This window comes from Nipponia nippon, unplaced genomic scaffold (assembly GCF_047370975.1).
Source record: "Nipponia nippon isolate SJK-2023a ecotype South Korea unplaced genomic scaffold, ASM4737097v1 scaffold_1, whole genome shotgun sequence".
Lineage (NCBI taxonomy): Eukaryota > Metazoa > Chordata > Aves > Pelecaniformes > Threskiornithidae > Nipponia > Nipponia nippon.
Genome location: NW_028262290.1, coordinates 27724576 through 27751975, shown reverse-complemented (window position 1 = coordinate 27751975; position 27400 = coordinate 27724576). Strand labels below are relative to the sequence as shown.

The 27400-nt window shown below is 41.6% G+C and overlaps 1 protein-coding gene across 2 annotated transcripts; it reads right to left on the bottom strand.

The window, feature by feature from the left end:
• PIP4P2 (phosphatidylinositol-4,5-bisphosphate 4-phosphatase 2) lies at positions 1-26644 on the bottom strand. Of its 2 annotated transcripts, none has more exons than XM_087735049.1 (7): positions 26228-26644; positions 20039-20184; positions 18549-18655; positions 16646-16769; positions 10888-10940; positions 2305-2395; positions 1-1137 (listed from the first exon to the last, which is right to left on the bottom strand). In XM_087735049.1, exons 1-7 carry the CDS (start codon positions 26331-26333, stop codon positions 994-996), a joined length of 771 nt encoding a protein of 256 aa, XP_087591175.1. In that variant the 5' UTR covers positions 26334-26644; the 3' UTR covers positions 1-993. The 2 variants fall into 2 exon arrangements, with proteins under 2 accessions (XP_087591175.1, XP_087591165.1); XM_087735039.1 differs by having other exon boundaries at positions 20039-20187; positions 26228-26640.
• Positions 26645-27400: the final 756 nt, after the last annotated feature.

Sequence of the window (27400 nt, the reverse complement as noted above, 5' to 3'; positions counted from 1 at the left end):
ATGGTCCAAGTAATAGTTTACCCATTTTCTTATTACAGCAGTTAACGTGAATTTCCAGTGCCTCCCTTTGCAGTGACCAGTGCATAACTCTCCCAAACAGGGAAAATCTGACGTGATCAGAGGAAAGTAAGAGGCAACCCATCACCATCTTGTTGTCACCTACGTGACACTGAATTATTACGAAACAAGTCACATGAAATGCTTCCCTTCGACCCTGTAAAGGAACTTGTACGAACAACCAGAGTTAAGTTCCATAATCCGAGCATGGCTTCTAGGATTTGCCAGTTAAAAAAACACCAAAACCAAACCTAAGTCCCAGGATCCTTGAGAAGAAAGCATTTATCCTAACCGAAATCCAATCCTGGATAAATGGAAATTTAATTGGACTACCAAAATAGCATCTCTCTACCTGAAAAATCTCAAAGCGTACAGTGTTTACAAATGTCTCTCTAGCAACAGTGTCAGTCTTTTAAAGTACACTCAAAACTTTCATTTCCTGAATAAGGTCACTATGATCTTAGGCAAAAGATACAGTAAGCAGTTCAAGCAAAATGCTTATTGCTTAGATTTTAAAGCAAGCCACTTTTATATAATTTTAGTTAAAATGTTAAGTACAAATGTGAAGCTACTGTAGAAACACTTATAAACACTCCTGCTTTTTGAATTCTTACTGATCATCTAGAAAAATGGCAGACGGATTTTAACATAACAAAGGAAATGTAAAACTTAATACTGTCTGTTGAAATAAAATTCAACACCTATAAAGACAGTTATGAACATGTAAACACAGCTTTAGTATTCAGAGCTAGGGAATCTAGCAGCAAAACAAACTATTTGCATATTATGTAGTGCAATGAACATTTGTTCTTAGAGACCCCCAGTCTTAAAACTACTTTGAACAGAATGGAATCCTTACAGGAAAGGTTTTAAAAGTGTCCAAGAAGTAATATCCAGAATTACTAGATGTTCATCCGCTATAACCTAACAATTTCTCTACGCAAAACTGTGCTCTGGATAACTGACTTTAATGGCTCCCCAGTAGCAGGCTCGAATGAGGCAGATTAAACCTAAGAGATAAGCAATAGCCCAAGAAACATATGTTGCGTGAAATCGCCTGGCGAAATCTTGTGTACCAACCTAAAAAGAGAAAACAGAAGCGTCAAACATACAGCACTATCTGCTCTTCAGAAAAGAGCAAATTATATTAAGGACAAGAATTTCAGCACTTTTTTTACTCTGGTAAGGATAAATCAGATATTCTATTAGCTTAATTTTACACAATCATAGGTTAATTGAGCTTGGAAGGAACATCAGGAGGTCTCTAGTGCCAACTTCTGGATCAAAGCAGGGTCAACTCTGAGGTCAGACCGGGTTGCTCAGGGTTTTAACCCAGCTGGGACCCAAGAAACTCCAAGGACAGAGGCTACACAAGCCTCTGGGCACACCTCACAGTGAAATGTTTTCACCATTTTCAAACTCAGTAAGGTTGTAAAAAACAAACAAACAAAAAAACCCAAACTGTCTCCCACTGTTTTTATTTCTGGCTGTCACTGTTTTTACTAGGGGAAACTGGAAAATCCTTCATAACTCATTTAAGCTCACATATAAAAAAAATTACTCCCGTTACAATGCAGGCGAGATGAGTAATGAGAATCACACATACAAATTCAACTGCAGGTGTTTCCTCATGTGTATTTTTCTGGGACTGCCGGGTAGAAAGTTGGCTCTAGGGACCAGTACCAGATACTTCAGAGCCAAGCAAGCCAGACAGTTTTCTGAGTAATAGAGTAACAACAATGCGAGCCTTTTAATCTATAAATAGCTTATTATCTGGTTTTACTCCTTAGAGCTCATACAAATTATAAAGGCATATACATGTTTCTAACTTTTGGAATCCCATTCCCCTGCACTGCAGTGGAACTACATTCCTGGCTATGCAGCAATATGTATTTCTGGAAAACTGGAAGTTTTGAGAGCCCTAGCAAGAGCAAGATGTTCCAGTATTTCTACAGTGAAGTAAAACCATTTTTCATAAAACTGAAGTTTGTAGAGAGATGAAGAGTCAAATTTAAAATTAGGAAGACGACACTCTCAAAGTGCCAGAACATTTTTTTTTAGGAACATTTCATTTTTCTGGCTACCTCAGATGATTAAGTCCATGGTTTTAATAGATATGACAAAAAACACACAAACTTAGGAGGTTTTACTCAAATGCTGGGGAAAAGAGCTGGTCAACCAAGGGAGCTCCTTTGTACACACACACCCCTGCACACAGTTGCAAGTATATCAGAGTACATCACTCACAGTTAATCCAACTCCAATGAAGATGCATATCATTCCAATTGTAATATATGCACAGCAGCGTCTCCGTGGCAGTGCACTTCCAACAGAAGAACTGTTAGAAAATAAACGGTATTTTAAATTAAAAAAAAAAAAAAAAAAAAACACAAAAAAACCCAAACCCCTACATAAATAGTAACTGTTCAGTCTAAATGGGGGGAGGGGAAGAGAATGGCAATACGCATACACCATCTTCAGTTTATAAACTTGTAGGCAAAGTCTACAATTATACCAAGCAGTAAAAGACAGAGTCTACATATTTGTTTATTGGTCAAGATTATCTAGTATCTAAAAATCTAGATGCTTGCAACAAAGAGTGGTGCCACACCTACAGTTTGAGTGCGTCTACCTCCTATATCCACAGTGCACCCAGATAAGTACCCTGAATAGCCTTTGGATTGCAAAACCCAAGTTTGCTTTGCAGCTTCAAGGTAGGTGGTAAGACACCCTTTAGACTGTTAACACATCAATACATGGCTTTAATACATTCACTGCATCTAAGTAACTGGAAAGCAGTTCTACGACCCCTAAATGTCATTAACAATAACAACCTGCACTATGTATTTCCTGGAATAGTTCACTCAGTACTGTTGAGTGGCTAAACTCTACCCCATTTCTTGAAGATAAAAAACCCAAACCATTTTAGTCACAAACATGAAGAATTTTTCGTGTTCAATATTTCCAAAGACTGAAATTCTTTAGACATGTTTAAGTCAGTTTTAGTAACTTCAAAAAGGTGACAAGTTCTTTTTACTTTCCAATTTTCTTTTAGAGTTCTATCACAAGGTTGCATGAGCTGCACAAATCACTGCTGGCAACCAAGGTAAATAAATCCCCTGGAAGTTCTGTCACTCATCATCTAGACTATGAATTCCACAACAGACAGCTTTGTCTCTACCTGCTGCATTAAGCTAACTTAACAGTGCTTCAGTCAAACGGCATATAAAATGCAAACAAAACATTACATTCCTTACTACAGGTTAGAGAAATTATTCTAGAAGCTCAGTGTTGTTTAGCAAATACATCTTGAGTCACACATTTGCAATCACATACAGCTATATTAATGAAGAAAATAGGAACATGATTTAATTCCATTGAAACACAGTGAACACGTAGCTCAACTGAAAGGACTACAGGCAGAGGTGCCTCATAAAACGTGTACCATCTATCGCAGAGGTAGTTTTGAAGCATCCTGAAGCATCCTATCATTAGCTAAGTACTTCATCCCATCCTGGGAGATCAACATGCCTTTGGAAATACTGGGTTGCTTTTTCTCTGTGTTAAAGGTGCAAGGAAAAGTAATTTTCGTCTCATGATAGTTCAACATATTCAAGATAAACATATAACAGAAGAAAGCACTGCTGACTTATTGAAGTAGCACATTTGTCATATGACTGACCAAATTTCTGGCTCCAGTTAATTAATCACATAGTAAGGCCTCATATGCTTAGCATGTGACTAGAATTTTTTAAGCATTCATCTTAGAAAGCCTTCAAATAGATTGGCTTAAGCAGCTTTACTCCAATATTGCTTCTTTACAAGGAATTTCTAAAATGCTCCAAGGAAAAAAAAAACCCCAAAACACAGCCCTCAAGCTAACATGCAGACATAGAGCTTCATCTTGCAAGGCAAGGCTTGAATGCAGTGACAACTCATAAGCCATCTGTTACACACTTTCAGAAAAGTCCCAAAATTATTCTGCTCATTAATTTCCCAGGGAAAATGACTTCTTATCAAAAGCCTCACCATACACATTTGGGATGGGATGGGGGATGGGGTGTGATTAGGGTAGGAGAATTCCCAATTGGGGAAATAATGGTATCTTACCACCCTCTCACACACACACCCACACCCCCCTCCCCAAAAGCCACCCGAAATACTTCTACAGCCATTCTAGAAGAGGGATATGTTGTCTAATTCCAAGTTACATGACGAAAAAAACCCAAACAATACAGAAGTTCTGTATAAGGGGACAGGGAGGACGCGTCTCCAGAAGCCGAACTGATGAGCACTGAGCTTGCCAAACTGACCTTAGGTTCCCTCCTTTGCAGGATTTCCTGGCTATGTACTCAGAAAGTTAATTCTATTACAGAGCTGGATACCTTAAGATAAGCCGGTAGAAATGTCATGTTCAATACACTTAACACACACATGATATTTACTGCACTGTGTATTTCACATGGAGACAAAGTTCGTTTTGGGAAAGAGACCTTCACTTTCAGAGCTGTCTGACTTACAGTCTTGGTTTTGTAACCATAATATTGCAGTGCCGTGTGTATTTTCCATCCATGTTTCTCCCAAAATCTGTCCCCTCCTATCCAGTAAGAAAGGCTGGGGGAGAAACCATCACCTCAAATACCACAAAAAGGAAATGTAAAGAATGTCTTAATTTAACTGCATTTTTCTTTCCACTGAAAGGAAAGTATAAATAAATAAATTTACGTTTCTACGGTCACATAACAGATCTGGGAATATTTATCAATCACAATAAATCATAATTTATTTAGAACAGAATAGATTATTTCAGTTGGAAGGGACCTACAATGATCATCTAGCCCAACTGCCTGATCAAGTTAAAGCGTGTTATTAAGGGCACTGTCCAAACACCTCAAACACCGACAGGCCTGGGGCATTGACCACCTCTCTGGGAAGCCTGTTCCAGTGTTTGACCACCCTCTCAGTAAAGAAATGCTTCCTACTGTCCAGCTTAAACCTCCCCTATTTCTCATCTCCCAACAGTGATATTAGCCACTGGGCCACTCTAAATAGTGACGTTTCCCTTTACCCACCCCAAATTACACATTAAAAACCCAAATTAACTTTGAATAAAGAAAGCTGAAACCCTACCCCAAAACCTACCAACTGCAGCAACTTTGACAGGCACATTCAGCAATATTAAAACTAGGTCCAAAGAACATTTTTACATTGCAGAAGCAGCTGTTTCCATTGTGGGACTGATGAGGGTGAACTCACTACAAAGCCATCCAGAAGGCAGCAGTTCTTTCTTTCTGAGCTGCTGCTAAGGAAGCAAAGGCACCTGCCAGACCTTTGGGCAGCGGCAGCAGATTTATAAAAGACACCAAAGCCAATTTAGCATCAGGTGGTAAACAGAAGAGGGGAAAACCGCCACAAGGGACAGAAGCTATTAAAGGAGTCACACAAGAAATCTTACAGGCGCAGGAGCAGGCCATCCCCATGTGCAGAAAGATGAGCTGATGGGGCAGAAGACCAGCCTGGCTGAACAGAGAGCTTCGGCTAGAACCCAGGAAAAAAAAAACAAAAAAACACAAAAAAAACCCACAGAGACTTCATGACCTTTGGAAGAAGGGGCACGCAACTCAGGAGGACTACAAGGATGTTGCGAGGTTACGCAAGGAGAAAATTAGAAGGGCCAAAGCCCAACTAGAACTTAATCTGGCTACTGCCATGAACAACGATAAAAAAATGTTTCTACAAATATTAGCAGCAAAAGGAGGGCTAAGGAGAATCTCCATCCTTTATTGGATGAGGGCAGAAACATAGTGACAGAGAACAAGGAAAAGGCTGAGGTAGTTAATGCCTTCTTTGCCTCAGTCTTTAATAGTCAGACCAGTTGTTCTTGGGGTGCCCACCCCCCTGAGCTGGCAAACAGGGACAGGGAGCAGAAGGAAGCCCCCATAATCCAAGGGGAAATGGTTAGCAACCTGCTACACCACTTAGACACAAACAAGTCTATGGGGCCAGATGGGATCCACCCAAGGGTACTGAGGGAGCTCGCAGAGGTGCTTACCAAGCCACTTTCCATCATCTATCAGCAGTTTTGGCTAACTGGAGAAGTCCCAGTCGACTGGAGGCTAGCAAATGTGATGCTCAAGTACAAGAAGGGCTGGAAGGAGGATCCAAGGAACTACAGGCCTGTCAATCTGACCTTGGTGCCAGGGAAGGTTATGGAGCGGATCATCCTGAGTGCCATCACGCGGCACATATGGGACAACCGGCTGATCAGGCCCAGTCAGGATGAGTTTGTAAAAGGCAGGTCCTGCTTGACCAACCTGATCTTCTATGAGAAGGCGACCTGCTTAATGGATGAGGGGAAGGCTGTGGATGTTGTCTACTTGGACTTTAGCAAGGCCTTTGACACTGTCTCCCACAGCATTCTCCTGGAGAAGCTGGCTGCTCACCGCTTAGATCAGTGCACTTTGTGCTCGGTTAAAAACTGGCTGGATGGCCAAGCCCAGAGAGTGGTGGTGAATGGAGTCAAATCCAGTTGGCAGCGAGTCACGAGTGGTGTTCCCCAGGGCCCAGTGCTGGGGCCAGTCCTGTTCAATATCTTCACTGATGATCTGGATGAGGGGATTGGGTGCACCCTCAGTAAGTCTGCAAATGACACCAAGTTGGGTGGATGCGTCGATCTGCTGGAGGGTAGGAAGGCCCTACAGAGGGACCTGGACAGGCTGGACCGATGGGCCAGGGCCAATTGTATGAGGTTCAACAAGGCTCAGTGCCGGGTCCTGCACTTGGGTCACAACAACCCCATGCAATGCTACAGGCTGGGGGAGGAGTGGCTGGAGAGCTGCCTGGCAGAAAAGGACCTGGGGGTGTTGGTTGACAGCCGCCTGCACATGAGCCAGCAGTGTGCTCAGGTGGCCAAGAAGGCCAATGGCATCCTGGCTTGTATCAGGAATAGTGTGGCCAGCAGGAACAGGGAAGTAATTGTCCCCTAGCAATCAACACTGGTGATACCACACCTTGAATACTGTGTTCAGTTTTGGGCCCCTCACTACCAGAAGGACATCGAGGTGCTGGAGCGTGTCCAGAGAAGGGCAATGAAGCTGGTGAAGGGTCTAGAGCACAAGTCTTATGAGGAGCGGCTGAGAGAGCTGGGGCTGTTTAGCCTGGAGAAAAGGAGGCTCCAGGGAAACCTTATTGCTCTCTACAGCTACCTGAAAGGAGGTTGTAGCGAGGTGGGTATCAGTTTCTTCTCCCAAGCAGCAAGCAACAGGACAAGAAGAAATGGCCTTAAGTTGCACCAGGGGAAGTTTAGGTTGGATATTAGGAAAAACTTCTTCACCGAAAGGGTAGTCAGGCATTGGAACAGGCCACCCAGGGAAGTGGTGGAGTCACCAGCCCTGGAGACGTGTAGATGTAGTGCTTAGAGGCATGGTTTGGTGGTGGACTTGGCAGTGCTAGGCTAATGGTTAGACTTGATGATCTTAAAGGTCCCTTCCAACATAAATGATTCTATGAATGCAGGATCTCTTGTGCTCTCAGATGTACTTTTAGAAGGGTTTTTAAGAGGAAGATCAAAATGCCAGTATTTTGAAGGTGAATAGCACTGCTGAAACTAGCCTCCACAGTAGTGACGAGGTTCCAACATCTTTCTCTTTCCTAAAGGTCCCACAGACTTTATGGGGCAAAAGTGTTATAAACTCATTAGTGTTCATCATTTTGTAAGACCTTAAAAAGAAAACAAAGTAGGTTCTAAAGGGAAAAAAAAAACAGTGAGATTTGGCATTCTGAAATAAAAACTTGTACTATTCAATACTCTTTCTAGTAACCGTATTCATGATCCTGAAGTTTCTAGATTATTTAATATACAGCTTGGGAAAGACAGCAGCAGACAAAAACAGTTCCTGCTTCTTCTCCATCATTAAATAAAAAAAATACCAGAAGCCTTCCTTAAACCTCTCATTGTTTTGGGAAAGAGGCTGATAAACAACTGGTATTTTGTATTTTGAAACACAAAAGAAACAGTTTCTCCCCCATTCCCAGGTGTCATCCTCTACACTATAAAATAAAACTATACTGCTGCAATTTCCTCATTAACTACATTTGTTGTCCCAATGCAGTAGATAACGTTGCAACTAAGAGCCTACATCAGGCAGAACCACTATGCATCAATAGGGCTTCTGCAAACACCACACCTATACTGGCATGACCAGGTTTGTAGTCCATTTCCAAAGAGATTTGGTCATTTACCAAATAACTGATTTTATTCTCTGCATCATAACTAATTTCCTATATTTCTCAAGTTATTTTGAAAACAAAACAGAACAAAAAAAACCCACTCTCGGAGCTGGGAGGGGAACACAGGACAATGACACAGACAAAAAAAAAAAAGTATGTCACAAAATAATAAATTTGTGACCACAATGGTAACAGGTAGATGGGACTAAAAACAAACAAGAAACCCAAGATCCTGTTTCTCCCAACATCCAGATATGAAAGGTTCCTTTGTTTATGTACTCTGAGGCACAATCACTTTATTTTCACTGAACATTATTTTGTTATTGACCTTTTCATGTGATAACTCCTAACTTCCCCTACAGTTTTACAAGGCGTTCTTAATATTAAGATCTAGTCTCCATCAACCAAACAGGTGGTGACAAACAAGCTATTCACAGAGATTCACTGCACTTTTAAAAACGTTTGAAACAAAATCATGAAAATTATTTGAGAATCTAAGTCTCAGCAGATGTCTTCTTGAAAATCCTACTGTTGCAGTGATTCAAGGTGCCTTTTGCCTCAGTCTACTCTATCCTTTTTTCAGTGACAATCATCAACTTAGTCAACAAAAGAAATGAATAGTTTTGCATCTGACTAGTCAGCTACTAATGAAAGAAATTTTGCATTAATAAGCTGAAATAAAGAACCCCACATTCCCTTCTGACTACTTGGTTACAGGTACCACAACCTCTGACAAGGGACTGATAGAAAGCAGCAGGTCACTGCAGTTATTTATTCCATCATCACAACTCAAAGCTCTGCCTCCTCTATGCTGTGCCATGCATTACAGATGTTTATGCTGCTGGAAGTGCAGAACTCCTGACCATCGCACTTCAAACACATGAAGACACCAAGCAACTCATTCAAAGCTAAATTACAATATTCCACAGTTTGCATCCTCAGCTCAAGGACAGAAATGCCTATTTGTTAAAATCTGGTTTGTATTCTGCAACTCAGTTGCCACACAAGCTGTAATTTTCACAAACTGCACTGCAGAGATGCTCCAGTTTTACTACGTATAGATAGCATGCTTTGCACTTTATAGACAAAAATACTAAGAAATCCTTAGACTCCAGCTAGATTTTAAAATACAAGCAACATAAATCAACAGAAGACAGACCAAAAGATCACATGGTATGACTTTTGGACTGTTGCTTGGAGTGGCATTTTTTGTTATTGTTGGGGTTGGGTTTTGTTTGGGTTTTTTTTTTCTTGGTTTTTTTAGGGTTAAACAGCAAACAATTTTGTACCTAAGGAGAGTCAAGAAAAAAGCTGAGGTCACCTATCAAGTGTGACACAATAAAATATAAAACATAACTGCAATTAGTTTAAAAACAAACCAACCAAACCACAAAACACCAACCCCTCCCCAAGGACTGAAAAGACTGAATGCAATTACAGTCAATAAAAAAAAAAAAAAACAACAAAAAACCAAAACCAAACCTGCAAAGCAACATCTTATCAAGACCTTAAATTTATTTGACCTAAGCGAACTAGAACATATCCACTACTCCACACTGGATTGGTTACACTCCTGAGGTTAAATGTACCACTAGACTGACTTCTCTATCAAATACTCCAGTAAAATATATCAATCACTGTTGAAGGCCAGGCCATGCCATGCCAACATCTACAGTACACTTATCCTAAGCCTTCTGCTTCTTAAATGACCTGCTAGCTTTCCTACAACATGCAACACAGCTGTGGTTCTCCATTCCCAATGGAAAACACATTTGCTCTTTTAACTGAAGTCACACTTGCCTATCAAAGGAACACAAATATTCAAATAAATCAGGACAAGAAAGACTCTGAAGTAATATTTTTAAGTCTTATTTCACACCCTGTGGTTGAGATTCCATACAAATTAAAAGTATGTTTTTAGTGTAGCTTTTAACAACACTTCAAACTAAGTATTCCTGACCTCAGATAAGAAAGGCCAAACAAATATTCAAAAAAAAAAAAAAAGCCCCAAACAAGAACCAAAACAAAAAACTCTTACAGCTATTGTATTCTAATTTTTCTCCTTCTTATTGAAGTAATAGCAAATGAGTAGACAAGTTATTTCACAGTAATTCATAAATGTTAAACAAGCTAATGCATTAAGATGCTTAACGCAAGTCAGTTATAGAGTTTATGAAATCAGAAAAACCTCTTTCAAATTAAGACAAGATTATTTCCTTTCCTCCTTTTACAACAAGGCAATTCAAGTTCTACATTTAAACATGACATCTGATTAACTGCATGAAGTGGTAAAATTTCAAGGACATAAGTTGTTAATTTTAGCAACCCATTCCTGTCTATTGTTAGCAGCTTATTTTTGCCTCTAGCAATTCAATCAGAGCATTTTAATAAATGCAGGTTGCATTTGTCAAAGTTACTGATTTGTGCATAAAGAGTGGAGAATTCATGTGCACATAACATGCTCTTTAGCCTTGAAATTCAGATGAGCACAGCAAAATAATCAGCACGGCAAACTCATTTTACTCCCAAGACTTTTATGGAAGAAACACTGGCAAGTTATTTAACAGTTAATTTACGTAACCTTGCTTTCAGAGAACTTACATTTTTTTGCAGTGCGGGCATTTTGCTAGTGTGTTAAACCTCAGTTCCATCCACTGTAAAAAGAAAAAAATAAAAAGGTTGAAAAACTGGCCTGAGAAAATGTTTGTTGTACTTCATGCTAAATGTCACTGTGAAAACATTTCGCTTCTCAGGCTTTCTTTGAGTTGTTTCTTGCTTTCTTCCGTAAATGGGATGCCCTTTTGTCAGTGGCAGCACAGGATTGGGATTTCCATGTGAACGTTTCCCATGACTTGCCTTGGTATTACAAGATTCGCTTGACGTAATGTGGTTTCATCCACAGGCACAGTATGGGCAACATAATAATATTAATACAGTTTTTTTCTCTTACTTCCATGACTATGAATTTAACCTGAATCAAAATAAATGTGTTTTGTTTGGCACGATTACGGATAGATGCATTTTCCCATCTTTCCCCAACCCTTGCATCATTTGTGAAAACTAAGTGTGCACAGAAAGATTTTTGTAAGTTTTATATCAATAAAATAGAGAACACTATTGGCTACTTACATGACATTTTGAAAAGGTGATATATAAAACCATACGTGGTATGGTCATAACCTTCCATGCACAGACTAAAACCTATCGGGAAGCAGCCTTAGTGAAAGCAACGCCTAGAATTACCTCAACCAAAGGAGACACAGTCATATACTCATTTAAAAACCGCAGGTTTTGTTAATTTCATTCTGTGATAATACAAGTATTAAACAAGCACTTTAAACATGTTTGTCTTGAACAAGGGGATAAGTTTATTGTTCTTTGCTCTGTAAGCAGTTATATTGTAACTGCAGCTCTCTTCTGCTGCCTCTCAACTGGAGGTAGTTGAAACTCAACAGTTTCCTGGTTAAATATAATTCTCCTCTCCCCTCCCCTCTTAATTTATGCAAAAGTCACACTGCAAGTTACTAGCAGGGGAAGAAGCTACAGCAGACCACCAATGCCTCCATTCGGATCCTCCTTATCTCTGTGAGAGATCAGAAGTCGGTCTACTGAAGTGACTAGTGTTGTTGTAACTGCTACAAACACAAATCAAAATCAGAGCCCATCCTTGTATGGAAAACAGGACCTACCTCTAACACAGCACCACTTAAACACTGAGAAGAAATTTATGATTTAATGTGCAAAGAAAGAGGATGTGGCTTGTAATGCCTAGCCAGTATGAGCAGGTTTTGCTGTGAGCAAGATTCTGATCTGTAGTATTTAGAGTGCATTTTCCTGCCTCTTGAAGGTCTCCCTCAGTTTTATTTACTTCTAATGGGGCTAATTCTCCACTAAGAAGAAATACATCATTTTTTTTCCTGGTTCTGAAGTATCCAATTACAATACTAGTTACACAGTTGCTCTTTAAAATTTATTTGTTTACAAAGACTTGGCCAAACTGATTTAGCATATTTGTATTTTATCCCCTAATAAAATGAAAGCTGCTGTAATACTCCCCACCTGAGCAATGCATTTTAGGAGCATTAATTCTACTTCCACATTCCTACCAGAGGAGCAAGTTAGCTATTTGTCTGCATCCCTGTCAAAAACTACTCAGTTTCACTTGGTTTTACACAGCAAAAGTAGGATAAGGTGCAATTGCCAGTACCAGGGATGGAGACAGGCCTCTTCAGAGCTGTTCTTTCAGCTTTTTAAACTGCAGTTCCAGAAACAGAAGCAAATCTAAATTCAGGACCTACATTTTATGTATTTGTAATTCAACTCCACTTCTGTACACTAGTTTTATTCCAGGGTGGGCAATTATTTTCAAAGTTACTCATTAATGATCTTTCTAGGGTTTTATTTATTTTAAGATTTCTGATTATTAGCCATAATTATCAATGGATACAAACTCAAATACTCTTGGGCTCTAAATATTGATAAAAAAACAGAGACATTGATAACCTGTTTTCATACAGAGTTACTTGGAAGTAAGAGAAGCACTGTTATGATGCCTTCTGCATACATCAGAAATATTTGCAGAAAAAAAGCAAAAACACGACAAGACATTCAAACTCCAAGAATTCAGATCACATTAGCACAGTAGGGAAAGGTTACTTCCATGCACATTCTAATTCTTGGAGTTTTGGTGGGTTTAACAAGTAGTTTAAATCATACTTAAAGCTGGTATTTTTACTCAGATTTCAGAGTGCTTTAAAGTACCTAATCTTGTTTCATGTTGTTAAGAAAACTTGAGGTTACAGTTATGTGAAATTTAGCTCCCTGACAACAATACAAACTGTATTATTCCCATTGAAACAATACAATAAACATAGCTCAAATCCCTGGTTAGATGTACTGAAAGACAGATGAGGATTTCAGAGAGCTCTTAAATATTTCAACTGTGAACAAAAACAGACATCTGCCAAGGGATTTACTAGAAGAATATGTCAAACTTTCTTCCTTCTGAGCCTAAAATAGTTCTCAATGCATTCAAAACAAGACAGAGAGGAAAAAAAAAAGACATATATACATACACATCCCTACATACAGCTGCTTCTGCCGAAAAAAAATTCCCCTCTGCTTTCCCCAGGTCTTTTGGGAAAGCAAAATAGTTTGCAGATTAAAACATTTCTTAGTTTTCTAAAGAATTTAAAGGGCTTTCTATTAAATTATTTTAGGAGAAATACTTTTCATATTTGATTACTTACAAAAAAAAAATAAATTGACATAGAGCACAACTGACAAACCTAGCCTACAGCCTGTGGCTTACATAGCTTCCTCCTGGCTTCTTGTCCTTGAGGGTGTCTCTGAAAGCAGGACGGTAGCAGAGGGATGGCGGGGGGGGGACAGGGACGCCCCTCCCCTGCCTGCCACCATTTCCAAAGGCAACTCAGCCTCCGACAACCGCAAATCATCACAGGCAGAGGCCCCTGGGAGAGGGGATGCGGGGAATGACTTACTGCTGGCAAAAACAGTAACTCAGCCCAAGTCCAGAAGTTCTCAAAAAAGCCCAAACCAGATAGGATTGGGATTCAGCAGGACAGTTAAACTCTCGTCCTGCCCTCCTTTTCTATTCTACCACTTTTTCCACTTGTCTGAACTCCAAATCTGCCAGAAACAGTGGAAAACTTAACACAGAAAAGACTCCTACCAGGTTAACCAAGGAAGAAAATAATCTGATGAACAAAATGTGAATAACTAGTGATAGTTCAGCTACAGTATCACTTCAGTACTAAGTCATTCTCCCAACTGAGACAGAGAAACTTTAAGGCACTCCATAGCATGGAGCATGCTTTTAATAATTTATAAAAAACACCTCCCACATGTAGAGGCAGGGAAAGCACAGCCCATACTTATGCTTTCATATGGCAAAAAGAAAAAGAATTCTTGGAAAGGTGGTGAACAAGTTGATACTCTTAAAAGAACACAGAACAAGCAACTGACAATTTGACTTTTCCACCCCAGTGATCCTAGCTTTGCTTGTCTATTCTATTTATTTTTTAACTGCCAAGTAAAGTAAAGGAGATACCTTACTGAGTTGCTGAGAGATGCACCTAGCATGACATATTTGCTTTACAATGTGGAGATATGAAAGGGCAGAAATACCCCCACAGAAGCTGAGTTTCCAGGCTGACTAAAGAACTTCTATTTTTTTGCTTCTCTGCTCAAACACAAGCAACCTTCTGATTTTTCTTAACTAAAGAATTTATTTGCAGAATCTCAAACTTAGTAACAGAAAAAGGTATAAGCAAAAGGGTAGTGGAAAAGCTGTATAAAGTGAGAAAAAAGGGCTTGTTTCTTGACAACTCAGCATAAAAGAATACAAGCTTCAAATTTCTAATGATTTTGAGGGTTTCTTTTCAATGTACGGTGAAGTGGTAAATTGGTCTTACTGGCAGATAGGACTATGAAGTTCAACATGATGCAGTTCCCTAAAGCAACCATCAGATCTGAAGTCACACGCACAAACGCCAAATTAGAAAACTTAGCCTTTTAAGGCATAATCTAGTAGTTATGGGCAAAACCAGTCTTTATGGGTTTGGGTTTTTGGGGATTTTTTTGTTTGGTTGGTTGGTGGTTTGGTTTTTTTTTTTTCTCTTTATGTTCACCTAAAGAAACATAAAACGACAGAATTCATTTGGGCTGCACTTATAGAAAGTAAATAGGGGATAAAGATAAATAAAATTCCCATGCTTATGAAAGCCCCCAAAGATAGGCCAATAATTTAGCAATGAGAATTTTACTTCACTAACACTGACTCTCTCTAATAAAAAAAAAAAATCCCATAGTAGAGATGGTCTTTTGTGTTAAGAGACAACATTAAAACTTAATACTGTAACTCTTCTACAGCACTGCTTTTGCCTGTGCAGTTTTGAAGCTGTGCTAAAAAACATAATTGCATTACAAAATTAAATTATGACTCTGTATCAAACTACAGTGTTCACGTAGGTACTTAACAGTCTGTAACATGCTATTATATTTAAAAAAAAGCTAAAAGAAAAGGCAACCTTTAATAAAAGATTCCTGGTTTAGAATATGTACTTGAGACGGCCTTTTTCTTCCATAGATCCAGTAGTTTTCTGTTAGTAACATTATTCTATATTGCATACAATGTTCTTACTAGTTAAGGTCACATATAGACTTGCATTTAAAAAATAAGCAAACAGAAAACCAACTCCAGCTATCTTCAGTTACAGACTACTGTTCTTCAGCAAGGGTTGTAATAGGAATATTTTTTTTTAAATATAGGCAGAATTAGTAGACAGTATTTCTTAAGCATCTCTCTAATGGTTTCTCAGATACATTACTTGTAAATTCATAATCAAATCCCTAGTTCGCCTTTAAAAAAAAAAACAGTGTAAGAGCCATCTCCTCCTCCCTGCATTCATCATCTACTACAGTAGTTAAGCCATTATTGTGCACCTCACTGATCCTGAAGTAAAGATTTGAAGGAACAAGTCTATTCCATTATAGAGCCCATCACAAGCAAACCCTTCTCTCACTGCTGATACAAGCCAACATGGAGTGCCATCCCCGAAGCTTCCTTTTTCCTTTCACAAGTTGCACTTGAGTATTCCCTGGCCTTTATGTATATTACGACCATTTGTTTCAGGAATGTAACACCACTCTGGTGACTATGGAGGTCCTTCAGCTGTACCACTTATCTTCACCATTTCCCATAACTCGCAAACCTGACAAACATTCTAGCACTGCTAGATGATGAAGGTAAAGCTAACTTACCTGTATATTGCAGTCTTCCTATATCAAAATTCAAATATGGCAGCCCCTTATTCATGTAAAGGCTACAAAAATGGTTTAACAGCAAGAGTTTTTTTGCATCCTTCTACTACAAAACCAGGAGAAACTTTCAGCCTCACATACAACCCAAAATTGTTGTTAGATAACAACTGACAAATATGCTAATGGCAAGCACTATAACGAAGAGCTTCCAGGGGTCCATACAGCAATGGCAGAACCTATACTATCTTAATCACTGCAGAACACGGCCATCATTGCAAGTCCAAACAGAACCTAGAAACATAACTTCCTTTTCCAGCATCATCTACTCTGCATCTCTAAGCAGTAAGACTGACTTTGGGCTTTATCCATGCATGCACAGAAAGACTGTTAAAGTTTTCTTGAAATGCATGTAAAGGTAACCAAATACAGACTATACCATAGCAATACGAGCACAGAAGAAGCTTTAGTTCCTCAATGATGCCACAGAGTGAGGCAATATGCTCTTAAAATTGCTTATAACAAAGAGCTTGAGCGATAGCATGGTGAGGTGAGAAAGAGAATCTGGTGCTTTACTTACAAGGAACGTATTTCCACAGTGCCCACATACCACTCTAGTTCCGTCTGGTTGAACTGGCAAGGCAGGCTGAGCTGGCTGCTCTTCTGGGATCAGCATTACTGGACCAAGAGTAATGATGCGTCTACTGTGTTAAGAACATTAGATGTACATGTAATTAAGCTAGCAAAAGAGAAGGACGATGCATTTAAGCAATTACCTCAGTCACTACCAAATATTTTACACTTTTAAACTATAATCTGCTTTTTAAACAGATGATGCATCCAGTTTTGGTCTCTCTCCAAAGTGTTTTCCTTTTCCATTTTGAAAACATTCTCTTTCACTATAAGATCACCCATGCAAGCCAGAACCCTGCAGAGATCAAAGACTTGCCATCATATGGCAGAAACACTCCTCAGGAAAATGAAATCTTAATACCCAGGCTGAGCAAGCCCATGAATTGCAATGTACATACCCACGTGAAACATGTAGAAAGAGTAAGGACTCCTCCATAACCTAGTTCTCCTTCCCAAGTCAGATACTCCTCCTCCCCACACTACTGACAACCATGTCAATATAAGCAGCATATCTGCATTTATACAGTAAAAATTCCATTCAGATTGAGTGAACTAAAAAAGAAACCCACCCCAGGTTGACTAAATGCAATCAATTTACTTTAAGAAACAGTTTGTAAGTATTTGCTTTTATGTTCAATGTGTTTCCAGTTTAATTATACAATTTGTCCATCCAAAATGACAGCACTCAAATTAACCAACTCAAAGCAGAATGAGGATCAGACTTCCTAGCATGAAAAAAGTGAAGGGAAAAATTAAAGCATTATTTAACTTGCACTGCATCTCTCTCCATATACAACCAACATTGTATTCTGGATGGCCTCCCTTCAATCTGGAGCTTTCCATTTAGGGCATACTCCCAACTCTCTCATTCAAAGTACCCCATTTTTGCTTATCTTCTAGTAAGACAAATATATAGGCTATCTTAAGGAAACTACTAAGATATATGCTTTTGAGCTTATTTTAATAAAATTAGGGAGTTTCTGATTCAGCTTGGTTACCAATCATATGATGGATTAGAACTGAAGTATCCCATGAACATTTTTCCACTCCGAGAAAACATTTGGAATGTTCTGAAGTTTTCCCAAACACTGCTTTATTTAACACCCTACCCCCCCAAGCCTCAAACTATGTTTCAAAACCAGAATAGCCAATAGACTGGTGACTAGGGCACTTGGTGTGACAGAGCTTCCCTTCAAGTATCTGCAGACCCAGACTTCATCTCAGTTTCTCCTGTTAAAGGTGCACCACTTACAATCAAATTACTCCTACCTCAGTGAGATTTTTAACACCCTAGGCGGTAAGAACACTCGCTATGGCAATCTCGCTTATTTCTTATAACAAATGCATAAATGTAAGTCGAGAGCTGAGAGGAGACTGAAAACTTAGCGTACCAAAGAAGGGAGGACAGGACTGAAGCCAACCTACTGCTCCCTCTCCCATTTCATTCTAAAGTCCCCACTCTGAACCAGGCAAAGAGAGCAACCTGTGTGTTTACAATAATTAAGTTTGCAAGAAATTATGAATGTTAAGTCCCAAAAACAAGCAGTGATTTTCTTCTCCATTGTTCTTTATATCATTTGTTCCTTATGAAGTAGCTAAAATCGGAAACACACATTTGAGACTACCACTAAATACAAAGAAAGAAAATTTTTTCTTTATTTAAAAAAAAAAAAAAAAAATCAAAGTTGACACTACCAGAACCTGTTTTTGCAGTAATTCAGTAATGGTCTGTAAGTGTCCATGTAGAGAGGCCCAGGCTTGAACCTCTTTTAGTTTTAAATATTGAGCACAAAAAGTGCTGTTGCTTTAAACAAAACTATCTCAAGGCACTTACAGTTTTTTATGCTTACCAGTTTGGTCTTGGACAGCCTATTTTCCGAGATGTATCCTTACAGATAAGGAGACAATTACATTGACATCTAACATACTTCTTCCCTGAAGGAGGGTTTTTGATTGGCTAAACAAAAAAAAAAAAAACCACCAGAGAACACACATCAGAAGTCATAGCAATTCACTTTTTTCCTCATAACAGTATGACAAAGCAGAACCGCTTCAGTGACAAGTTCTTGCTAACAGAGAAATACAGTTCCTCTTACAGAAGAAACTTGAGAGTCAAGACAAAATTGTAAGTTTTCTCTCTCTGCTCAGAGAAAGAAGTGCAAATTTCCTCACTAGAACAAAAAGAGATTCTGCAAGCTAATGGAAAAACCTTATTTTAGCAATTTCAAGACTTCAGTATAGTTATTTTTTAAAGTGTGAGCTTAAGTAGTGGTATATTTTTTAAAGAGCAATCAAAACATCAAGAAAGCCTCCTTGCCTGGTACAATGGCTTTATTCAACAGTAAAAGGCCCTCAATCTGGCTCTCGCTCACTAAGAGAATATGTAGACATCGCCAAACTGTTATCTTATTTTAAACTCTACCGAAATTATCTTTCTCCAACCTGGGAGTCAAGTTTCTGGGTCCCTTTCATACAGCAAATCACAAATCTCAAAAGCTGCAAGATACTTTGTTTGGCCGAAAACATTATATATTGGCAGGAAAAGTGAGTATTAATGGCAGGTTCTCTACTCTCTCTTTTAAGTAGGAGGGAACAAAAAAAAAGTTTTCCTACAGATTTAAGGCTTCCTATTTTCTGGACATAATTTAAAGTTCTTTTCATAAAATAAATCCAATCCATTGTTTTCCATGCAAATACCTCCAGCAGTTGTGGAGTGCTGCATATCAGGTCCTGGAACTAGAACTGGCAGGAAGGAAAAAAATAGAAGCAAGATGCCAAAAGCTGAAGACTTGAATTAAGAAAAAGGGAGGAGCAGCAAAAAGGTCTGTGATCACTGGAACAGAACCTAGAATTTCTGCATTTCAAAATTGTTGTGTTGTGGTTCGTTAGCAAGCTAACAAATTGACTGAATAGTATTGCAGGAGGAAAGCACACATCCAGGGAGAGGTGTGGGTTAGTTTCTTCGTTTCTTCCATTCTTAAAATAATTCAATTGTTCATTTCTCTTCATGCCACCAAAAACAGTTTCACCCTTCTTTACAGAACAGCAATTACTTAAACAACATCTTTGCTTTTTGATCTCTGCCTCAGAAGGAAACATCCTGCATGGCCTCTTCAACTGCACAAAGATTTATTCTAGCTGCTTATGCCTATCCTTGTGCCAGCAACCCTTGAACTTGCATGCTAGCTACACTAGTAGCCAGCTGCGCTGACAGGTCCTTTGCAGGGATGGCAGGAAGGGACTCACCCTTTGTAGGTCAGGACGTGAATTCTACCAAGGACGTACTTCAACCTCCCCCCACTTCCCTCCACAAAAAGAAAATGCTAAAAATCCATTTTACCGTAGCTTCATTGCAAACTGTGCACTTAACAACATGTTGATGTAGCTTGCCATCCAAATTGATTAGCGACTGGCACACGCGGCAGTTTATTACAGGAACACCGCTGGCATCTGGACTTGCAATGGCAGTATATGGAGGAGGAAGCTCTGCTGCAAGAGATCAGGAAATCTCAGTTGAAAAACCAAACAGGGGATCCTAAAACACCGTCAGCAAAGGTACTCTCTAACAGTCACAGCCTTAAAAAAGAAAAAGAACTAAAACAATAAAAAAAAATCCAAGTTAACAATTAGTATAAATGTAAGACAAAGGTAAGTTTGACTTCCCATTCCCCACAACTTCTGTGCACTCAAACACCAACCGTAGTTATACATAAAGCATACTCGCACCACAAACACACCATAGATCACCCCAAAAAAGTAGATCAGACAAAAGGTTCATCTATGCAACTTTATTTTGAAATCAACTTTTTACAGTCTTTAGAAAAGGGGGGAAAAAAAAAAAAAAAAAACAAACAAATCCCAAACCCAGCACAGATTAATAGCAACCAGAGACTGGCTTCTGAAGAAAAAACCAGAAGATAAAACAAGAGACTGGTAGGCAGAAGAGCCATAACCAGCATTTACAAACATCTGGAGAGACTGAAACATAGACAAGCGTTTATCATATAGTAACAAATACTACAGGTAAAAACACAGAAAAGCCCTGTTAAGGAAATAGGTCTTGGATGGGAAGTGGCACAAAGTGCTTCTCTCTTGAGTGCAACGACAGCAAATTTTTCTTGAAAAAAAAAGATGAACTGAACCCTCAGAACTTCTGCTTTTAAGGGTTCCAGATATTTTTGTTGTCCAAGAGCCAAAGCACAGATGCACAAGGAGGTCTTCAGTCACTTAGGACAGGCTAACACAAGGAAGAATATAGTGGCCTCAGGCCCCGTGGAAGAGCAGATTTCAGCTTCACCAGTCCTGAGCCCATGAAAAGCCAGAGAGGAAACATTCAAGATCCTTCTCGGTTTAAGAATCCATGGAATGAAAACAATTCAACACAGCAACCTCTCACAAGCTTATTACCCCAATTATTTGGCATGTAATAGCACCGGCTTTTATTTCATCAAGAAGTTCAGGGCTCTTCAGGTAAGCAAATAAGGAATAGGCATATTTAGTAGTTCATAGTTAACTTTTTTTATACTAATAGTTTGAAATACTCTGCAGCCTTGGACTTCAATAAATTATTTCATAATTACATCCCAGCAGCCAATAAAATCTTCAGAGAAGCAATGAGAGATCAGCCTACTTTCAGATTACAGACAGCACTGGACAGAGCAGTATCTGCTGGGGGGCAGCGAGGGAAATCACGGGCTGCTATCAAAACTGACAAGCCCGAGTATTAAATTTAAGCTTATAAGAAAGCACTCATCACACCTTCACTATTTTAAAGTGAAGGTTGTAAGCTGGAGGGATGCAAGAAATCCTGCCTGCCTTTCAGATCCCAAAATCATCACAAACCTTTGAAGCAGCATTGCTGTTCAGTGCTCGCTCTCTTTGCTGCTTGGCCTACAAACAATCCAGACCCATACTTGATTTTAACCCACAAAGGCAGCGGAAGGAAGGTGGAGACCTTGAGGGTCTCAGAATTGCATCCAACATACTTGAATTATGTCAGACAAGAAACAAAATCGACTTATACGCAGCGATGCAATTCTGAAGCAATCACACAAACTGCTGCTCTGTTACCTGAGCAAGTAAACTTCACACCTTCAGCTTTGATAGCCCGGTTGCAGAAACCAATGTCCTTAAGAAGCGTCAGGTAACTTAGAGCATTCTGATTTTTTCTGTTTCTGAGCAACTACCATAGCATCCAGTTGAAAATTAAGAATAACAATGTTTTGCTGTACTGTCATACCCTGTTTTCAGTACAAGACTGCCACAGGCAAGAGAGGAGGTATTACAAGGTATTAACAGAAAAACCACACGCAAGACAAAAGCCTAACCCCCACATACTTTGGCAATTGGAAACAATCTCAAGCCTCCTAAAGCACTGCAGAAACCAGGCTTGAGATTTGGATGATGGGAACAGCAGTGTCTTAGCTGTGAGTGGCAAAGTCACGGCTGCTGCAAGGGGGTTTTGGCCATAAGCAGGCTACTTAAGTGCTCCTGCAGCAAGCAGCTGGCACGCTTTGTGGCTAGGAGAATAGGTAGTCGTAAAACAAAAAGCATGTCCAGCAGATCGAATACTAGACAACTCTGTCAAGACACCCCTACAGTTCAAGCCCAGCTTTGACCTTGCTTTTCTGAAAAGGAACAATCATGCTACAGAACTTCTTTGCTTTGTCCTCTCCATTTAAAGTGCAATTTCTCAACTCTTATCAGCTGGGCACGGGGCAGCTGTACTAAGGAAAGGCAAACAGTATCTTGAAGGGTACTAGGAAGTAAAAAGACATACACACACATACCAGCCTTTCAGCTTTCCACAATCCTGGAATACTTCAAGAATTGGCAACTATGCCCGTCTAGACATTTGTGATGTTCTATACCCTACTGGTAAGTGACAACTCTTGGAATTTTGAAAGTTTGTTAAATGAGGTGTGTGAGCACCTACGGACACCACCAGCCACTTCTCCAGCCTCACACTGGGGCTGCTTGGCTTCCAGGTAAGCAGCCTCTCCGTTCCCATCCCGCTGGCTCAGCACATTTCAGATAGCAAGCGAATAATGGCTGCTTTTCAGAGCGGTGCTGCAGCAAATGACATTTGCTATGGAGCAGAAAGCCAGAGGTATCTTGGCACTGCAACCTTCATACGTAAAGAAAAAGTGCATTTGGAAGAGCTCCAAAAAACAAACCAGCAAAAGCCACCAAAATTAAGTTTAAAGAAAAGTATATTGTGGGGGAGGGGTGAAAAGGAAAATAAAGGCATTGTCTCAGAGCTTGCTGCTTATTATCCCTTAATAAAAAGATTGGCAGCTTTCAAAGCACATTAACATATGTACTTTGCTATGACTTTTTTTTTTGTAGTTTGGGGTGGCTTTTTTTTTTTTTGGACAGCTTGAATTTCAGGCTAAGATCTAAAACCAGTTCATAAAGGTCCATCATGTTGGACGTGACTGGATTGTAGGCAAGTTTCACGTACACACCAGAGGTTTCAGGACACGTTTAATGAGATACTGGATTTTCTGCTGCTGACATACAAGTTTACAGCTATATTATCAGTTTTTCTTTAAAAAAATAAATAAAACCAAAATCCAACAGTAATTAGTTCAGCCAGATTAGCAGAGTGCCCTACCATGCAATACATCTGACTCTAACCTACAATTCCCTTCTCACCTCCACAGGATAGAGATGCAGTGGAAGGTATCACATATTCAACCCTAGAAATTCCTTGCGGTGCTTATGCACTTTCCTCCCTTGATATTGGAAGGGTGGGAACCACTTGCAGCTTACCTGGGTCAAACAGAAATGAGTTTGGTTTGGGGTTTGTTTTGTTTAGTTGGTTTTTTTTAGAAAGATTCTTTATCATGTCCTGGGAGGAGGGGGTGAGTGAGGGAAAAAGAGTTAGTGATCTATGTCAAAGACAAGTAGTTAAGGACTGAGAAAGCTGGGGGGGGGGGGGGGGGGGGGGAACAAAACACTAAAAAAAGTGGGGGGCACTGAATAACCACCCTACTACAGGGAACAGAGTTGCTGGTGCCACCCTTTGTCTATGTGAAAAGTTTCTTAAACACTGGACCCTGTGTCTGCATCAAAAACATTTTTCTTGCTTGCTTCCATCATTAGGAACACCCAGTCATCACCAGGATTCAACCACACACCAGCTTACACTGAAAAGGGTCAGCTGAGTCTCAGCTGCAGCCTAACAAGGGAAGACGAGGCCACTTTCAAACCATGGCCTCTCTAATTTAAAGCTCAGGATGACGTATTGGGCACAGTAGATAATTACAAGTATGGGGATAAATCTATTAATATACATTCAGATGGTAGTTTGGAGCGTGAAGGGCTTCTTCCTCCTTCCTCTACCTCTCCAGCTCCACAGCAGTAAGGTGATGTTAAGCAAGGAAGCTCTGCAGAAGGGGGTTTGGAAGGAAACCTCATCTCCCCGCGAGAATGCTTCTTCCTTCTATGTCTACACTTGCACTAGGGAGAGAGATAAAGACTGCCCATCGGCCAAAAAGGCGGTTTAGCTTGCATAGATCCTTTCACTAAGTATAACTGACAGAGCAAGGAAACTAGAGCTACCTGGTCCATGTGACAGCCCTGCAAAATTTTGTTCTGCAGATACCTTGTTTTAAGTTTTGTAGAGCAGTTCTGAAGTGCTACCTCGTAGGCTTGCTCATGGACTGATCAAACAAGAGATCCTCAACTTGTGAAGAGATGTTTGACATTTAAGAAAGCTCTATGGTTCCTCCTTGCTTTTGGGAACAAGCCACTTATCTCAAGCGCCACACCCCAGGACGGGTGCCAAGCTAGATAACAGGAGTTACAGACACGGACTGAAGGTGCAGCAGGGCACAGCTACCAGCTGCAACCATCATATGGGGTCCAGCTTGTTTCCAGGTCATGAGTTTTATCCTGGGTTCAAGGAAGAGTCACTGATCCAATGCATGTTCATTACTTCTTAAATCTTTAAAGACCTTTTTAAAAACAGCTTGAAATGTAGGCAAAAGTAATAGTTACAGGATAAGGACTACTATGAATAAAAGCATCGAATACCAGAATTTAAACTAAGGATTTCTGGATTTTTTTTTAAACCACAGAACTTAAGGGATGATGCCAATCCTGCACAATTTGATTGGGGAAAAATAAACCCTCTGCTGCTTTTCAGGCTGATATTCGACTGTGCAATTCAAATGAAAGTAAACAGTCAACACCAGCTACAGCACTAACCGAAATACATTTTCATATCAAGGCAAAGAGGACTAGCTTTCCACAGGTTTAAACATTATTGAAAACAGACAGATGCTCACTCATAGCATTCTAGTTACATACATATGTAATAAAGCTATACCATTACATAAAAATCCTTAAGAAAGGGCCAACACTGGAGCCAGTGAGATCAGGACTGTAATCTTACAATTTAAAGGCTACTGCTAGCAAAGCTACACTAATCTTATATAGTCTTGATTCCTTCAGCTTTCTCCCCCCCTTGCTTTCTGCTCTAAAACGTTCAACTGGGGGGGGGGGGGGGGTGGGAATCTATTAATATGTTTTGTAAACCTCCTGATTCATATTTTCTAAGTAAAAATTTTTCACCTACTTATGAAATATTCAGTACTGATCAACACGATGATTCTCTTAAGTATGTTAAAGAAAGTTAATACCGTATCATTAAACCGCTATTCCAGATTTGTAACCACAGTATCTGACTTGCTTTAGAAATACAGCCGAAACCAGCTATGGCCTTGAAATGTGTTTGCAAGGACATCCTAGTGGTTTTGGGCTTCAACTACCACACTGCACAGAGCCCCTTGCTTATCTGACTGCCAGAACAGGAGCGGATCAGCCGGCATCTCTGGGTTAACGCAGTTCAGCGGTCACCGGAGATGAAGCAGGGACCTGGGTACTTCATTTCGCCTCTGCGCTGCACCTCTGCTAGCTGCCTCTACCCTGCAGCTCGCTGTACCGAGTCCGGTTGCTCATAGCGAAGGATCTTTTACTGAATCCTGCTCCTCCTAATTAATGGGGGAACCGAAGTCCAACAATTACCTCGCAAGCTCTGACATGCGAGTGAGTTATAATAAGAAGACCAGTTTGGGCTCGTTCTGCCACTGCAAACAATTCCCCCCCCTTTTGAAGCGTTCACCCCGGAGCGAGCGCGGAGCGGAGCACGGCCTACCCGGCCCTGAGCGGCGTTACCTGTTGTTCCCCAGCTCGGCCCCCGCCGCCGGGGCAGGGCGAGGGCTCCCCCCCGCCCCGGCGGCTCCCGGCCCGGCCCCGCAGCCCCCCGCCGCAGCGGGTCACTTCGCCCGCCGACAAAGGCCGAGGGAGCCCCCGCAACCGGGCGGAGGCGCCGCGTCCCCCCGCGGGCGCAGGCCCCCCGCCCCGAAGGCCGCGCCGAGCCCCTCAGGGCCTGCCCGCCCCGCCCCGCCGCCAGCCCCGCGGCGCCCGGGCCGGCAGCCGCCCCCCTGACCGGCACAGGTCCGGGGGCCGCGGCTCGGCGGTGGCGGGCGAGCGGGGAGGGCGGCGGCGGCGGCCGCCTTACCTCGGGGGCTGCTGTCCGGCAAATAGGGCGGCGCGGTCGGGGTGACATTGCCGGAGCCGGGCGCGGAGAGCAGCGGGGAGCGCTCGTCCACCCCCTCGGCGGCCATGGCTGCGGCGCGAAGGGCCCTTCCCGCTGCCGGGCTCTCGGCGTGGGGCGGGGAGGCGGCCGGGCCGGCAGCGTCGGGAAGGGGAAGGAGCGCAGAGGAGGGGGGCTGGGAATGAATGGGACCGGGGCGGGGAGGAGGGACGGCGGGGCGGGGGCTGGGCTGGGCTAGCCGGGCCGGCCTCCCTCCGTCCCCCCGTCACGGGCTAATGAGCGGGGCAGGCCGGGGAGGGCCGGGCTTCCTCCGGCGGAGCAGGCGGGGGAGTACCGCCGCTGCGGCGGGCCGGGGCGGGCCGCGCCGGGGCCTCCCGGGCGGGGGAGCCTCCCTGCGGCGGCCCTGCAGCCTGCCGGCAGCCGCAGCGCCGCCGGAGGAGGGGCCGGGGCGGGGAGGCGCGGCCGGGCCCGGGCCGCCCCTCGCTGCCCCGGGGAGCCGTGCGGGCCCCCTCCGCCCCCGGCGAGCCCCGAGGGGGAGGGCCCTCAGCCCGTCGGTGGTGGCCGCAGCAGGCAGCGGTAAATCGAGGGCGGGTTCACCAGGAGGGTGTCTGGAGGAGAAACGTAACAACCTTCTTTTTTCAATATTTTTTTCAAAAACAAGCGGGTCTGATTTTTTTTTATGAAACGCTGTGGTTATAAATATCAATACCAGGGAAGTGTTATAGTTGATTTAACTGCTACCGGTCGCTTTTTCCAGAGATCCGAGGGTGCGGACTGGCAGTGAGGGACTGGGCCGAGGCGGTACTCACTGAGGTGCGAAAATGGTGGTAACCCTTAAAGCCACTCTAAACATGCGGAGATAAATCTACACGTTATCAAATCTGCTGCTCAAGCGAGAAGTCTCTCCCCTAGTGTCACTGAGCTCTCTGAGGACTTAATTTCCTTCTGCTAGACAGCCCACTCGGGCATCATCTGGAAGTCTCCAGCAAAGAGGGAAAATAGCCTTCCCTGATCAATTTTTCAGCCTATACTGAGATAAGACAGATGTTTGTCACCCGTGTGTCATGTCCATCCGTCGTCAGAGATTGCCAGGCTGGGGTAATACCAGAAGATAACTAGTTGCTTGGTACACAGGCA

Excerpts from the sequence above, each read along its gene's own strand:
- PIP4P2 (XM_087735039.1), bottom strand. The coding sequence starts at position 26,333 with ATGGCCGCCGAGGGGGTGGACGAGCGCTCCCCGCTGCTCTCCGCGCCC. Across the intron at positions 20,188-26,227 it reads GCCGGACAGCAGCCCCCGAG|CAGAGCTTCCTCCTCCATAT; the intron begins GTAAGGCGGCCG and ends GATCTCTTGCAG. Across the intron at positions 1,138-2,304 it reads TCATTGGAGTTGGATTAACT|GTTGGTACACAAGATTTCGC; the intron begins GTGAGTGATGTA and ends TTCTCTTTTTAG.